Source organism: Mycteria americana, chromosome 2 (genome assembly GCF_035582795.1).
Source record: "Mycteria americana isolate JAX WOST 10 ecotype Jacksonville Zoo and Gardens chromosome 2, USCA_MyAme_1.0, whole genome shotgun sequence".
NCBI classification, from domain to species: Eukaryota; Metazoa; Chordata; class Aves; order Ciconiiformes; family Ciconiidae; genus Mycteria; species Mycteria americana.
In genome coordinates, this window is record NC_134366.1 from 154,565,892 (window position 1) to 154,580,676 (window position 14,785).

Sequence of the window (14,785 nt, forward strand, 5' to 3'; positions counted from 1 at the left end):
TGGCATTGCCGCACGCCGCAAGCGTGCAGAAGGAGCCTCAGGCAGTAAATGGAGCCTGACTGCAGACCACAAGCCTTTTACCTGATCCCGCCGAATTGCCACAGCAGCCAAAAAATGCCAGCCATGTGCAAATGCAGATTTGTGTGGAGGCTGGGGGGGACGGTGTGTCCACGGGGGAATAACGTAACTGGGTTTGGGGCTAGTCTGTGCAGACGCCGGGAGGGTAGGCCTTCTCCTTTTTTTTTTTTGTGCTTTTTGTGTTTAACTTAAGTTGTCAGACCTTTGCAGTGCTGTGTTGAAAACCGAAGAAGTTTACTTTTTTCCAGAATCAGATAAGTCCTGGCTGTCGACATCAGTTTAAATCACATTTCTTGCTACAATGAAATCAAATTCATAACCAGCTCTTCTGGGCATTCAAAAATACTAAACGCATCTCTGAAGAATAAGCATCACTCTTCAAATGAATGATTTTGCTTCTCCTATTAACTGTGTAGTAAAATCTCTGCAATAGTCACAAGGGGCACAGGGAGTTTTTTTGTATTCAGTAGATAAGGATGAGCTAGGCTTTCCTCCAAATCTTTGTTGCAGTAAGGGATTTTTACTTAGAAATTCACAAAGACCGAATTGTACAGATTCCCAGCCCCTGGGATGCTTTGTATGCTTGTTTGTTTCCACCATAAATGGTTTAAATGCTTTTTTTTTTCTTTTCTTTCAGACTGGACTGCCAGCCATGCTTGTTTTAGGTGCTTTCAAGATCTGTTTAGAGCATAATGCCTTATTTTTTTTCCGTGCTGCTTCACAAAATTTCAGCTTGCAATTATAGCATGAAAAAGTGCATGGATTGTATTAGGAACAGAATAGGTTTGTGATAGTGAATGCCAGAGACGAAATCCAAATGCTCTTAAAATCTATAGCAGACTTCCCAGGGAATGCACTAGCCCCAGGATTTCAGGACTTCCCATATGTATGGACTGCCCAGAGCCCTTGGTGGTCGATGCCCAAAAACCCAACTGCCCGACCACATTTTCTTTTTAAGGGAAATGGTAAGAATCTGTTCAAAGTGACCCGTTCCTGGGAGGTGCTGCTGGGGAGCGCAGGGTGCCAGCTGGTCAGGAGGAGGTAAAAGCTGGAGCCATCTGTTAGGCTGTTTCTAAGATGCAGTAGAAAACTTTGCAGTTGTATGCAGAGGATGGAAAGAGAAATAAAGCACAAGTTCAAAAGCTAGTCAGTGTATCTACCTACAGGTATGCCATATCACACAGCTTGGAGATGCACATTCCTCCTGGATTAGCTAAATGAGCAAATCCTCTGCTGTCGGTAACTGGCAGGATGATGAGAGGCAGATTTGGGCTTTGTGCCTCTGTCCGGTAGGTTGGAGGCACCGAGGAGTGACTGCGTAGAAGGATTGCTGCAGTTACTGGGGTGAGCGACATCTGTTCTAGGAAAATACAGCAAGATGTAAATGGAGCAAATGGGGCTTTGATGGGTTATTAGCAATAGTGCAATTGAATTACACAAATAGGTGTGTGAAATGTGTGTTTGAACAGAGTTATCTAAAGCCGAGGTGTGCTGCTCAGCCATGTTCCAAGCCAACGCGGCATTTCCAGACCCCGTCAGCAGCAGCTGAGTAACCCCTCCCTGATCCAGGACGGGTTGGCTCAATTAGCTGTCAACAACTGGGCCTTCGTAGTCATTCCATGTTAGCCTCTCCTCTGAACTCAGCGCTTTTGCTGTGAAGGTGCCCGTCCGTTTTCACACCCAAGTGAGAGCACAACCATGCATCATGGAAGCCGCCAGTAGCCAGAAGACAACAGTAGTGACCAGCTCGGGGTTTCGCACCTCTCAAAGGCTGCAGGTTTTCCTTTTTTTGTTGCACAGTTTTCCCTCCCCTGGAACTCCTCTAATTTAAGGATAGCTGCAGAAAAAGAAATTTTTTCCCCTTCTACTTCAGATCTCAGTCAAGTTAGGACTTTGACCTTGCTATCAGATACGCATTTCCAAGCCCGAGTAGTGCAGGGCTGACTTTGAAATCCTCGCTGGCATGCTGTCTGCCGGCTGTCTGCAGCAGCCTCACTTTGGGTCATGCCAGGCGATATTGAAAAGATGTGTGTTGCCCGTTGTTGAAAAGTTTGTTGAAGGCTGCTACAGAATGCATAGAGTAAAAGATAAAAAAGATTTGCCACAGTATTTCTTATATCTTTCATTTGTTTTTCTACAAGCAGACAGCCTGAAACAAAGCAAGAACCAGGAATGTGATCCTGAGGCATTTCACGTTCAGATTCCTTTCTGTCAAAGAATAAATCTTGTTTCAGCCCAACTGCAGCTTTAATATAAAAAACCAAAACCAAATGCAACACGAAGCTAGTAATAAAGCAGGGTGCTGGAAAAGGGTCAGGCTTACAATGAATTTATTGTCTTGGCTTCAAAACATACACAGAACTCAGGCTTTCTTTGCAAGTCATGGTGGTCTAGTGAAGATACAGTTCAAAGGCTGCAGTGTTTTTTCAGACTATTTTCCAGCCACGATTGTATAAGTATACAGTTCAGCTGAAGGAAGATGCATTTGAGTAAGTTGCTTGTTTTTGTCAAGTCATTCCTATAAAGTTGTGTCCTTACTTGAACCTGTGTCCTACTCAGCTGACCCTGTTATCGCAGTCTGGATTAATTCAGAGCCTGTATCTTTCTGTCTTTCCTGGCAGCAAAAGCACTGTCACCATGGTCTCTCAAGAACAGTTTGACAATATTATGTGCATTTGCTTGTCTTTCATGCTCCCGTTCTTTAATTTTAGTACTCAATGTGGTGGGTTGACCCTGGCTGGATGCCAGGTGCCCACCAAAGCTGCTCTGTCACTCCCCTCCTCAGCTGGGCAGGGGAGAGAAAATATAATGAAAGGCTCATGGGTTGAGGTAAGGGCAGGGAGGGATCACTCACCAATTACCATCACAGGCAGAACAGACTCAACTTGGGGAAATTAACTTAATTTATTACCAATCAAATCAGAGTAAGGTAATGAGAAATAAAACCAAATCCTAAAACACCTCCCCCCCCTGCCCCCCTCCTTTCTTCCCAGGCTCAACTTCACTCCCCATTTCTCTCCCTCCTCCCCCCAGCAGCACAGGGGGACAGGGAATGGGGGTTGTGGTCAGTTCATCACAGGTTGTCTCTGCTGCTCCTTCCTCCTCATGGGGAGGACTCCTCACACTCTGCCCCTGCTCCAGCGTGGGGTCCCTCCCACAGGAGACAGTCCTCCACGAACTTCTCCAGTGTGAGTCCTTCCCACGGGCTGCAGTTCTTCACGAACTGCCCCAGCGTGGGTCCTTTCCACGGGGTACAGTCCTTCAGGAACAGACTGCTCCAGCGTGGGTCCTTTCCACGGATCCACAGGTCCTGCCAGCAAACCTGCTCCAGCACAGGCTTCCCATGGGGTCACAGCCTCCTTTGGGCATCCACTTGCTCTGGTGTGGGGTCCTCCACAGGCTGCAGGTGGATATCTGCTCCACCAGTAACCTCCATGGGCTGCAGGTGGATATCTGCTCCACCGTTAACCTCCACGGGCTGCAGGTGGATATCTGCTCCACCGTTAACCTCCACGGGCTGCAGGTGGATATCTGCTTCACCGTTAACCTCCACGGGCTGCAGGTGAATATCTGCTCCACCATTAACCTCCATGGGCTGCAGGGGACAGCCTGCCTCACCATGGGTCTGCACCAGGGGCTGCAGGGGAATCTCTGCTCCGGCGCCTGGAGCACCTCCTCCCATCCTTCTTCACTGACCTGGGTGTCTGCAGGGCTGTTTCTCTCACATATTCTCACTCCTCTCTCTGGCTGCAGTTGCACAGGTTTTTTCCCCCTTCTCAAATACATTATCCCAGAGGCACTACCACCATCACTGATGGGCTTGGCCTTGGCCAGTGGTGGGTCTGTCTTGGAGCCAGCTGGCATTGGCTCTATTGGACATAGGGGAAGCTTCTAGCAGCTTCTCACAGAATTCACCCCTGTAGCCTCCCTGCTACCAAAACCTTGCCACGCAAACCCAATACACTCAAGTGCCTATGACTCTGGAAGTCTTACATTTAAATTATTCCGGACTGCAAGAGTAGATAACTTTTTGGAAATTAATTTGCTATAGGCATTTCAACAGTCTTTTATTAATCATAAGTCACCTGAAAAAGGCCATGTGACATTTTTATTGCTCAGATGACAGGTATTATCCCTTTATTCCTATGTGATTCTGGAAGAATAGACACAGTATATTTGTTACAACAATCTAGTATTCCCCACAGTGCAGCAAGCTATTTTATTAGCTACCTCCACTCTGTAATTCACAGCTTTATTAATTGGACTGTCCTTCAGACAGCCTTGGTGGCAAAAAATGTGTTCATAACATAGTTGAGAATATAAATCATAATGGTATTTTTCAGTTTGTACAATTTATTTCAACTCACCTGCTGTCTGTCTTCCTCTGGGGCAGAGCACAGAAATGCATAATGCAGGACATATGTACACGTACCGATCTTTAAGCCTCACTTGCCTCGGTTTGAGATTGTGGAGGTACTAAACACTTTGTAGCTTCTTTGCCCACAACTATTTTGCACAACACAGAAGCAAGACAGTGTAATCACAGTGGAAGCTTTGGTCTGAGGTAGAGTATTACTTCTTGAAAACTAGTGATTTTCTTCCCAAAAGTAATCCTTTAAATCTTCACAGGTTTCAAGTGGTAAGGAATTATAAACATTTTTTATATGACTTGAAATATGGCATATTTAACAACATAGCAGAATTTAACATCACAATGGAACACCATTTCATTGTTAATGAGTCAATGAAATATTCCAGCCTTCATTTTAGGTAAATACATTTGACCAGCTGTAGGCTTAAAGATAGAACTGCTCAAAACAAGGTCGCATTTTCTGGGGCATCATTTCAAACAACGTTTTCTCAGAGAGGATGCCCTGCCCAGTCTTATCTTGATTTTTATGTGTATCACTGCTCACAGAAGTATTCAGTTACTTCATGCCAAGCTGTTAGGGATGGTGTCCCCATTGACTCCATGTACGGGTCCATCGACCAAGATCCTCAGAGTAAAGATAGTTTTATCACAGTGACAAGTTGTTCTTCCCATATCTGTAGGGCTCTCTGAACAGCAGGAGCAAATGTAAGTAGCTGGTATATATGGAGTAGTAGTTGTTCATTGTTTCTCATAATGCCACTCTTACAAGGCATTAAAATAAGCTACTGTCGCTACTGTACGCTAAAATCTAAAATGAACACAGTGCATAGTTAAACTAGAACCCGTCAAGACAGGATGCCACCTATATCAGAAGTTTAGATGAGTTCAGGAGTAATTAAGGACAAATCAAGAAAAGTAACTTCAAGAGCTAAAAAAGATGCATCATTTAACTCGGGAAAAACCTGTAAAGCAGAGTTTGCTGGAGGCTGGAAGGATATCCTGGGGGAGGTAGCACTGTGCACCTACCTGTACTCTTTCCATTGATGGAGTTGTTAGAGACAAGATATTTGTCTAGATGAACATCTGCTTTGACCCAGTACAGCCTTTCTTATGTGTAGGAGGGATAAAGGTCCCTGTCAGCCTGAACTGTTTGTGCAGAGGCATTGGAGCTGAGGAGCATTGCTTCAAATACAAGACACCTTGGGCTAGCCTAGGGAAAATGTTACAGTGGAAGTAGTCTTTCTCATTGGACCACATAGAGAAGTTAATTTCTAACCGCTAACTTTCTAACTGCTAGTCCTTTCCCTGGACTAGCAATACCCCATATGAGTAGAGTAATTTTGCCTTCATAGTGGCATCCATAAAATTCTACATACACTTTGATACTTTAATATATCTTCCAGAGCTTGATCATGACCTGAAGATTTTCCAGTCTACTAACAGTAGTAATTATTATTATGATATTTAATCAGTTAATCTCTTAAACTAGCAGATTCCATTCTCAGTGCAGGAATCCATGCTGTTTAATTGCAACCAATACATGGAGAAAATGTTTTAAAAACAAGGAATCACAGAGTTAAGAGGGAGGCTGCTTAGCATTAAATTGTTACCCTAATGAAATTATCCTTTGGTATTACAGAACGTTATCATTTTACTTCACTTGCTTCAAAATTTCAGAATTATTATGATCCCTTCATCTCAAATCAATATCTCACTGCAATGCCATAAACCTCTTTTGTTTCCAGGATCAAATCACGTAGTCAACTATATACATTTATAGAGATTTAATTTAAGAAAAGTGTTGACAAAATTCAATGTGTATGTAGACATAACAGAGCATTTGTCTTTATTCAATAACTCTAGTAGCATAATAACCTTTATTTTATGTTAGAGATAGCAACATAGATGCCAGAACTATGGTGAATCAGTGATGGGAGCGTACTCACAGAATCACAGAATCACAGAATCATATAGGTTGGAAAAGACCTTTAAGATCATCGAGTCCAACCATAAACCTAATACTGCCAAAACCACCACTACACCATATCTCTAAGCACCTCATCCAAACGTCCTTTAAATACCTCCAGGGATGGCGACTCAACCACTTCCCTGGGCAGCCTGTTCCAATGCTTGATAACCCTCTCGGTGAAGAAAAATTTCCTAATATCCAGTCTAAACCTCCCCTGGCGCAACTTGAGGCCATTTCCTCTTGTCCTATCACTTGTTACCTGGGAGAAGAGACCGACCCGCACCTCTCTACAACCTCCTTTCAGGTAGTTGAAGAGAACGATAAGGTCTCCCCTCAGCCTCCTTTTCTCCAGGCTAAACAGTCCCAGCTCCCTCAGCTGCTCCTCATAAGACTTCTGCTCCAGACCCTTCACCAGCTTCATTGACCTTCTCTGCACACGCTCCAGTACCTCAATGTCCCTCTTGTAGTGGGGGGCCCAAAACTGAACACAGGATTCGAGGTGCGGCCTCACCAGTGCCGAGTACAGGGGCACAATCACTTCCCTAGTCCTGCTGGCCACGCTATTGCTGATACAAGCCAGGATGCCATTGGCTTTCTTGGCCGCCTGGGCACACTGCTGGCTCATATTCAGGCGGCTGTCAACCAACACCCCCAGGTCCTTCTCTGCCAGGCAGCTTTCCAGCCACTCTTCCCCAAGCCTGGAGCGTGGCATGGGGTTGCTGTGGCCCAAGTGCAGGACCTTGCACTTGGCCTTGTTAAACCTCATACAATGGTGAGGTGTTAAACCTCACCACCACTCTGAAGTCAGATTTGGGAGTTTTTCTAAGTCTCTCTTACACAGAACTCTGATAAAATGACGAGATTTGGGGAGGAGTGGAGAGCGATAATGTCATTTACCTTGACTTTAGCAAGGCTTTTGACTGTCTCTCACAATATATTTGTACCAAGTTAAGCTGTTATGTCTGGATGTGCGGACAACTAGATGAATAAAAAACTGGTTGGATGATCGGGCTCAGAGGATAGTGGTTAAGAAGTCATACTCTACCTGGATGCCAGTAACAAGTTGATTAACACTGATTTCTTCTGCAGGACAGAGAATTTCTTTTCCTCTGTCCACTGCTGTTGCAGTGCACAAAATGGTACCTGGGGTTAGTGGGATTCTTGAGTTTCAGTGAGAAACAACACATTGAAACTATTGCAGAATGAGAAACGCAGTTGTAGAGCTACGTCTCAATTCAGAAGATCGTAAGTCAGTTCTTTTCTCTTGGGGCTTTCAGCAACTTTGTGCGAATGATTTAATTTCTTTGTACACCCCTCATCTGTGGAAACTTAAGCCAGGGAACTTAATGATAGGTTAATTGTTGGCAGCTCATCTTCTCTGAAATAGATGAGGGACTGATCCTTCAAGCAGCTCAGCAGGCTGATCTGAGGGCAGTTTACCATTTGTAGCTATGTGTGAGATGGAAGTGCTGTCACTGGTTTAGCAGGAGCTGAAAGGGGAAATAGAAGGCCTAATTTATCACTGCTGTGCTGTGTTCTGCTGTGACATTCACAAATTGTTGTACAATTAATATATTGCTGTTATTCTATACATAATCTTGGTATAGAATGATGATTAGTAATACCTTACTGCCTTAAATTGCCTTTAGATTAAAGAAGAAGTCCCAGTCGGTGGATATTAGTGGGCCAGGATGCAATCCCGTGGCAGCCGAAGCTCAGACACCTCAGCCCAGTAAATCTTTGCTTGCCACTAAGACAGCTACTTCTGAGGAGGAACAGAACAACACTGCAAACACCCAAAGGCGCAATCCACGGAGGAGTGAGTTGAAGAGATATTACACCATTGGTGAGTTTTCTTTCACAGAAAAAATTAAATATACTTATTAAAAAGGCAAGGTCTTTCTGGTTTTTTTGTGTTTTATTTCTTTTGGTTAATTGCAGTTGGCTACTAAGATTACAAAAGCCCACAGCAAGCATTAAGATGTCATATCTTAATGCTGATTTCAAACTACCCTGAAGAATTAACCTGCTTTATTATCTTGGATTGTTTACAGGAATTCTTTCTTCTGCTTTTTTTTTTCTTAAGAACAAGTATTGGAGAAAGCATAAAAGCAATTTTGGGAGGAAAGATATAGGAAGAACATAATTGCCTTTCACAATGGATTGCATCAGAGTTTTGGCAGAGGTTGTTTAGAAGGCTCCTGGTTAGAAAGAATTTCCAGTTTGGATTAATTAGGGGGGTTCTTGGTATCTTTCTCTGAATATTTTGGTTTTCTGGGTATTCTTCTGGGTTTTTGGCATCTACATGATTCTTATAAAACCATCTTAAGCACCCTAGAAGGTGCTTCATAACTTGCTTCCCCATAAATCATTTCAGGACTGGGCCTGACTGTTCCTTTGGCAACATTTGCTTCTCACCTGATTCAAACTGAGTTGAGAGTGGCCTTGTAGTGTTTGTGCCAGGTTCATTAGCGCTTGTGAGAGGCAGATGTGCTAATGGGAGAGGTACAAACAAGAGGGATGGATGCTAATGCTGTGCTTTGAAGAGACAAAATGTCAGTAGATTTAAGAAAAACAAGTTAATGTATTTTAATTGTGGGTCTGTGTGCTGTTGAATTATGGCAGTATAATGTGATAATTTCTTCTGTTCCAAGGTAACTATTTGTGTGTCTTTAACTTGTCTAAAAGGTAAAGAAAAATGTGTTGCCTTAAACATCTTTCATTGTGTTATGTCTGAACCCTTGAAGTTGGCTGTCAGCGTAAGTTATGTTGTTCTTAAAGAAGGAAACTGCATTAGCAATCTACACATTTTAATAATGAAGGCGGTATTTTAAGTGGTGAATGATTGTATGTGTTTGCATTTTTTGATGCCCTGCATTCAAATTGGGCTGCACAACTGCCTTCTGAAAACTCATAGAAGTTTCAATTATCACTCAATCCCGTCTACCCCAAAATAAATAAAAATGAGGCAAAGCAAAGGCATTGATGGGTTCATTAGCATCTTGGACAATAGGTCTAAAATTTTACTTTAAAAATCTCAGATTGCAAATCCTTCTTTAAAGAAGATTCTATCATATCATGTGTGAGAATAGCACCCTAAAATAAATACTTTATACTTAAGTATGGAACATGCTTTCTGACAAAGCATAGTTAAATCAGTGCACTTAAGTGGCTTTTTACTTTAAAATGTATTCTCTAAGAAATATTGCTCTATGGTTTTTTTTTTCTCCTCCTTTCTCCAAATAATCTGAAAGGAATATCAAAGATATGCCAAGATTGCTTCATACCTAAAGCAGGGGATGGAATGGGGGCGTTTTGCATAAGAGTAATAATGAAAGTAGAAATCCATCACATCATCAAAATAAATTTTTAATCTAATGCAGGATTAAAAAATATTATTGGTAAGTTGACCATAGTTGAATGTTCTTCTGTGATCACCCAAAACACAGTCTGTGTATGGAAGCACAGACTCAGGTTTGCATTTATCTACTTGTTAAATTTGACTTACCTGCATTTTCTTTTGGGAACCTTTACAAAATCCTTATAATGTGAACTCCATTAATCTTAGTAACCTTGATGTGCTTCTAGTGATCACAAGGTCTGAGCACTAGTTGCTCAGGATCTAACCTCAGTGCTGGAATAACAGAATGTTGTTCATACATTTGATTAATTTGTTTGAATGTTGTGCAGCAGTTGATTTGACAGACTTGTTGACTGGAAAAGACCTCTGAAGGTTATATAGTCTGGTGTCCTCTTTGAAGTGGGACTTCAGCCAACACTAGATCAGAACAGCCAAAGCTTTATCTTGCCGAGTCTTGACAATCTCCAGGGGTGGATACTCCACAGCTTCTCTGCGTATCATGCTGGAACATGGACAGCGTGTCCATAGACAACAGCATTCATGGGCAACTTGCCCATAAACAGATGCTAACATTTGTGAACAACAGTTGTAGACCCTGGGGAAGTATGAGGGGAAGAGACAACAGAAAGTGGCCAAGCTTACGTGTTTGTCTTAAATGTCATCTTCCGTTATCTTTGTACAAATTACTGGGGGCGAGGTGGCCTGGCTGGACTGACCCAGTATGGGAGATGTATTGGTTTTATGTTCTTATACATACAGCCTTGTCTCTGTGACTTGCCTAAATCACAAGGAATAAGTTGCTAGAGCCAGCATTACTGCATACTACATAATGTTTGAATTTTGCTGACAGGCAAATTGAAGAAACAAGAGTTTCTCTGTATCTTCACAAACATTTAATGACACACGTTCCTGAATATTGCGAAAATGAAAGGTTTAATCTTGGACAGTACTGATACCAGATGAACATGTTTACTGTACTGGTTGAGTTGTTCTCATACTGAGTCTATGGCTTTGATATCCTGACAGAAACAATAATTATCTTCTTAGAGCTCCCATCAACTTCAGCATACTTTAAGTTATGACCTATATCACCCCCTTGATTTAAAAGTCATTTTCTATGACTTATGTCAAAAATTATTTCTAATATTCAAAGTCTAATCAAATAGTTTGTTACTTTCTGAGGATGAATGTACTGACACACCTGCAATGGGCTGGGACTCTACAATAGAAAAATATCAGATTCTAGTGATATTTTATGTACAGTTGGCTGTTAAATAGCTGAAACAAGCACATTAGACCTGTTGCTGACCTAATATAATTACACAGGGTTTTACCTTGTTTTGCCCTTATTTGCATGTTGTTCTCTCCTAAAAGCAATCTGTGTCCAAGATCGAGCAACATGAACTAATCATTACTGTGATAAATGGATTAAGAAAATGTGTTAGAAAACTAATGCTCTCAGCTGGCTTTGCTTCTTTCGTTTTAAAATTAGTATCCTGTTACATTAACCTCAGACCAAATTGGCAAATAACAGTGTATATGGTAGTGACTAACAGAGCTTGAGCAAACAAATGCCAGTTGTGTTTTGTGTTACTCTCATTTTCCTTAACAACTTATTTTCAGTAATTATCATGGTCTTCAAAGTACTTTATAGATATGAGAACTGAGTTCAAATCTGGATATATAAAAGAAGTATGACTTCTATATTTAGACATGTACATATATACAGTTTATAAGTTTTAAAATATAAACGTCAGCATCACATTGCCTATTAAAGGCATAGCTGGATTTGTTAATGGCTGCCCATTTTATTGAATAGCCATGCAGCTTAAAATTATGTATAAAGAAATGTGTAAGCAGCTTTAATTTATCAACTCATGGAAAGAGTAAAATCAAAATTATTTTAAAATAATGTTTTTTTGATTTGGCTATGCAGAAAGCACTTCAGAGGTCTTTATATACATCTCACTCAGCTTTGCAGACCCAAAGACACGTGAGCGTTTACCTTGCACACACGTACTTTGCAGAAGAAATTGTAGCAGCTTGTGTATGCCTGCAGCTACTGTGAGCAAATATGGGCAATTGTCTAACAGACTGTGTTCCTAAATACTCTGTAGCATCAGAATGTTTTTTAATTTTTTGTGTCACCTTATGTGTACACAGATTTACCTTGGACCTTTCGAAGCGGAATGTGTAATGAGGAAAGGATATCCTGGTAATTCCAAGAGATTTTAAAATTTCATCAGCACTGCTCCTACTTTAGAGAGCTATCCACGAGATACTTATTTTGCATTTCACCTTTCCCACAGACTGCATCTCAGATGCTTCCCAAACTTATTGAGTGCAGTTGCACTTTTTAAAAGTGGAGGAAAAAGTAGGTAAGAGAGAAGAACTGAGAGGAATAGGCAATGGGAAACAAGTTGTGTGCTCGGATGAAATGAAGCAGAAAATGGAGAGTGAGTGAGGGGGAGAAGTAACTCTTCCATATGGCAGGCTCAGCAGGCAGGAAGGCTCCTGCACCTCCAGTGCCGAACTGGTGTGAAGAAATTGAGTGGGAACTCCTAGATTAATAAGGCGAGTGTAGGAAAAACAGTCTGCATGGTGGGATGGATAAAGGTTTTTGGAGAACTCTAGAAACAGCACCCAAGACACTTAAAAATAAAAACCTAAAATTAGATTTTTTAGATGCTTCAGGCACTTAAAAATTCAGGCCACTTATTTCTGAAGTGCTTATTGTTGAGCAACTCCCTCGAAAGAGAAAAAAGAAGGTATCTGGGTCTTCAGCACTCTAAAAAGTGGGCTGGAATATTATACAATGGAGAATTACATGGGTAACCTGAATGCGAAGCAGTAAGGCTGTATCAGCTTAATGCCGTGTCCGGACTACAGCTAGCTCTTCTTAAGTGGCTTGCAGTTAGCCCAGGTGCAGCATCACAGCTGTGTTGCTTGCAGGACCCAGCTGAAGGGTTGTAGGAGCACACTTCATGGTATGATGCCTCAGGATATATGTTTAGCAATTTATTAAGGTGAGTGAAGTAGCTGATGTTGTTACCCTATAAAGACATGCACTTGAGGTGTATGCTCTGGTTCTCATTAAGCCATGGAAGCCTGGTGTACAGTGCTTAGATACCTCTAAGAGGATATACCCAGTAGACTATCTACCTAGTAACCCTGGTTTTGTAAATGTAAAAGGCCTTCACTTATTCTCTTTGCCATTAAAATAAAACTGCAGCACTGGTATAGAGTAAATGCAGTATTTAAAAATAAGATGGTTTCATAAAAATATTTTCCTGATTCTAGGAATCAGGCAACAGAAATCATGAAGCAGGACAGTAGTTCACACTAGAAAATGTTGTTAGAGTACAGTGTTGGTGGGGAGAGGAGGAATGCAGCAATTTTTATTATATCTTCTAATATCTTATAAAAGCCTTAATGCAAACATTGCTGTACAGGCTTCTGCTAGCACAGCTTATTTCATTTAGAAGACAACTCTCAACTATCTCAGGAGACATCTTTTGTTGGTATAGTCTCTGTCTTCAGTAGAAGGTATTGCTGCTACAGCTGCACACTTGGGAAATACTAATTGCCAAAGTTCCCTTCACTCCAGTGGTTCATTTTTTAAAAATCTATTTCATGTTCCACTTGTGAAAATAGGAACAAACCCTTTTCTGCTCCAATCTCTCTTGCAAATGAGGTCAGCAGAAATCTTAATAGAGAAAATATTTTCTGCTAGCTTGACCTGGCTGTATTAGTATTCTACACTTGTTACCTATTCAGAATAGTGGAATTAACTGATATAAAATCAGTGCGGAAGAAAAATGAAGCTTTTGGGATAAGGAACTCTGAATAAATACATATTAACTGACTGCATTTCTAAACCAAGTGTCTGGTAGCTTTGACTACTAATGGCAAAGTGATAAATATGAAAAGACAGACTTTCTTGTGGGCTCCTAATCTTGTTTGTAAGAGAGAAAGTTTCAGTGGGTAGTCACTTTAAATTTAGTTGGGATTAGTTTAGTCACTACTACTAATTTAGTACTTCAAAATGTATTATTGTGAAAAGAAGATGGATCTTCCAAAGAATTTAATGGCATATAAATGCAAGTAATGACTGGTCACAAGAATTATTATTAATGCGCAAAACGGTATAAGAGAGTGTTTATAGAGTAATAGAGAGCATAATAGAGAAGATTTTATGGGGAAACCTAAAACAAAATGTTTTTGTCAAGTGATTAGTAAGTCACAGTCTGTTCCTCCTGTTACAAAAGGGAGAACTAAATGAAAACTGATCAGCTGCTATTTAGTGGCTGTAACTATACCTAACCCTTGTGCTATATGCTTTCGATTGAGTCAATTTAAGTCATGACTTTTACAGTTATTTGCAAGCACAAATAAATATCATATTGTTTACATGTGCAGTAGATTCACTTTCTTTCTGTTTACATACATTCCAGGCTGCTTCCACAAAATTATTACTTGCTTTAAAATATGTCAGAGCTACCAGATTAAGTGTGAATGCATCCACACTTGTTACTAAATGTATATGGTGTCACACTAGCTGCGAATATAAAATTATTATGTGGGAATAACATGAGTTCAAGTGGTGATTTCGTATGTCAGAGATCTGTTATCCTGATGGAGCTCTGTCGCTCATGGACAGCTTAGCCATTTTGGAGAGCTGCTGTGAGACCACCATAGACCATTGGTCAGACATCACAGTGAGTCTGCCGTTGGACTCAAAACTGGAAAAGCAGAACATCGTTGCACCTGAAAATATATGCTTATTTACAACCAAGCTGAGAATCGTATGGGGTTTATCTCATGGGACTACTTGCTATTGTAGTCACTGATTAAAAACAAAGTTAGGGGGCTTCCTCTTGCCTTCTCCTCAAAAATAAGCATCAACCTTATGTGAAGGGCAGACACCATGGCATTGTGGCTGTTTCTTTTTTAGTGCTCAAATCCCTCCCTGCTGTAAGAGATTTTATTTGGGGTGCTCTAGAAA

General features: G+C 41.2%; 1 protein-coding gene across 10 annotated transcripts in view; it reads left to right on the forward strand.

The window, feature by feature from the left end:
* Positions 1–14,785, forward strand: part of OXR1 (oxidation resistance 1) — a 442,087-nt gene that overhangs the window by 207,535 nt on the left and 219,767 nt on the right. For all 10 annotated transcript variants that reach the window (XM_075495115.1, XM_075495119.1, XM_075495114.1 and 7 more), the window contains one exon: positions 8,069–8,265. In XM_075495115.1, coding sequence (XP_075351230.1) covers positions 8,069–8,265 — 197 coding nt within the window. The remainder of the gene's footprint in view (positions 1–8,068; positions 8,266–14,785) is intronic.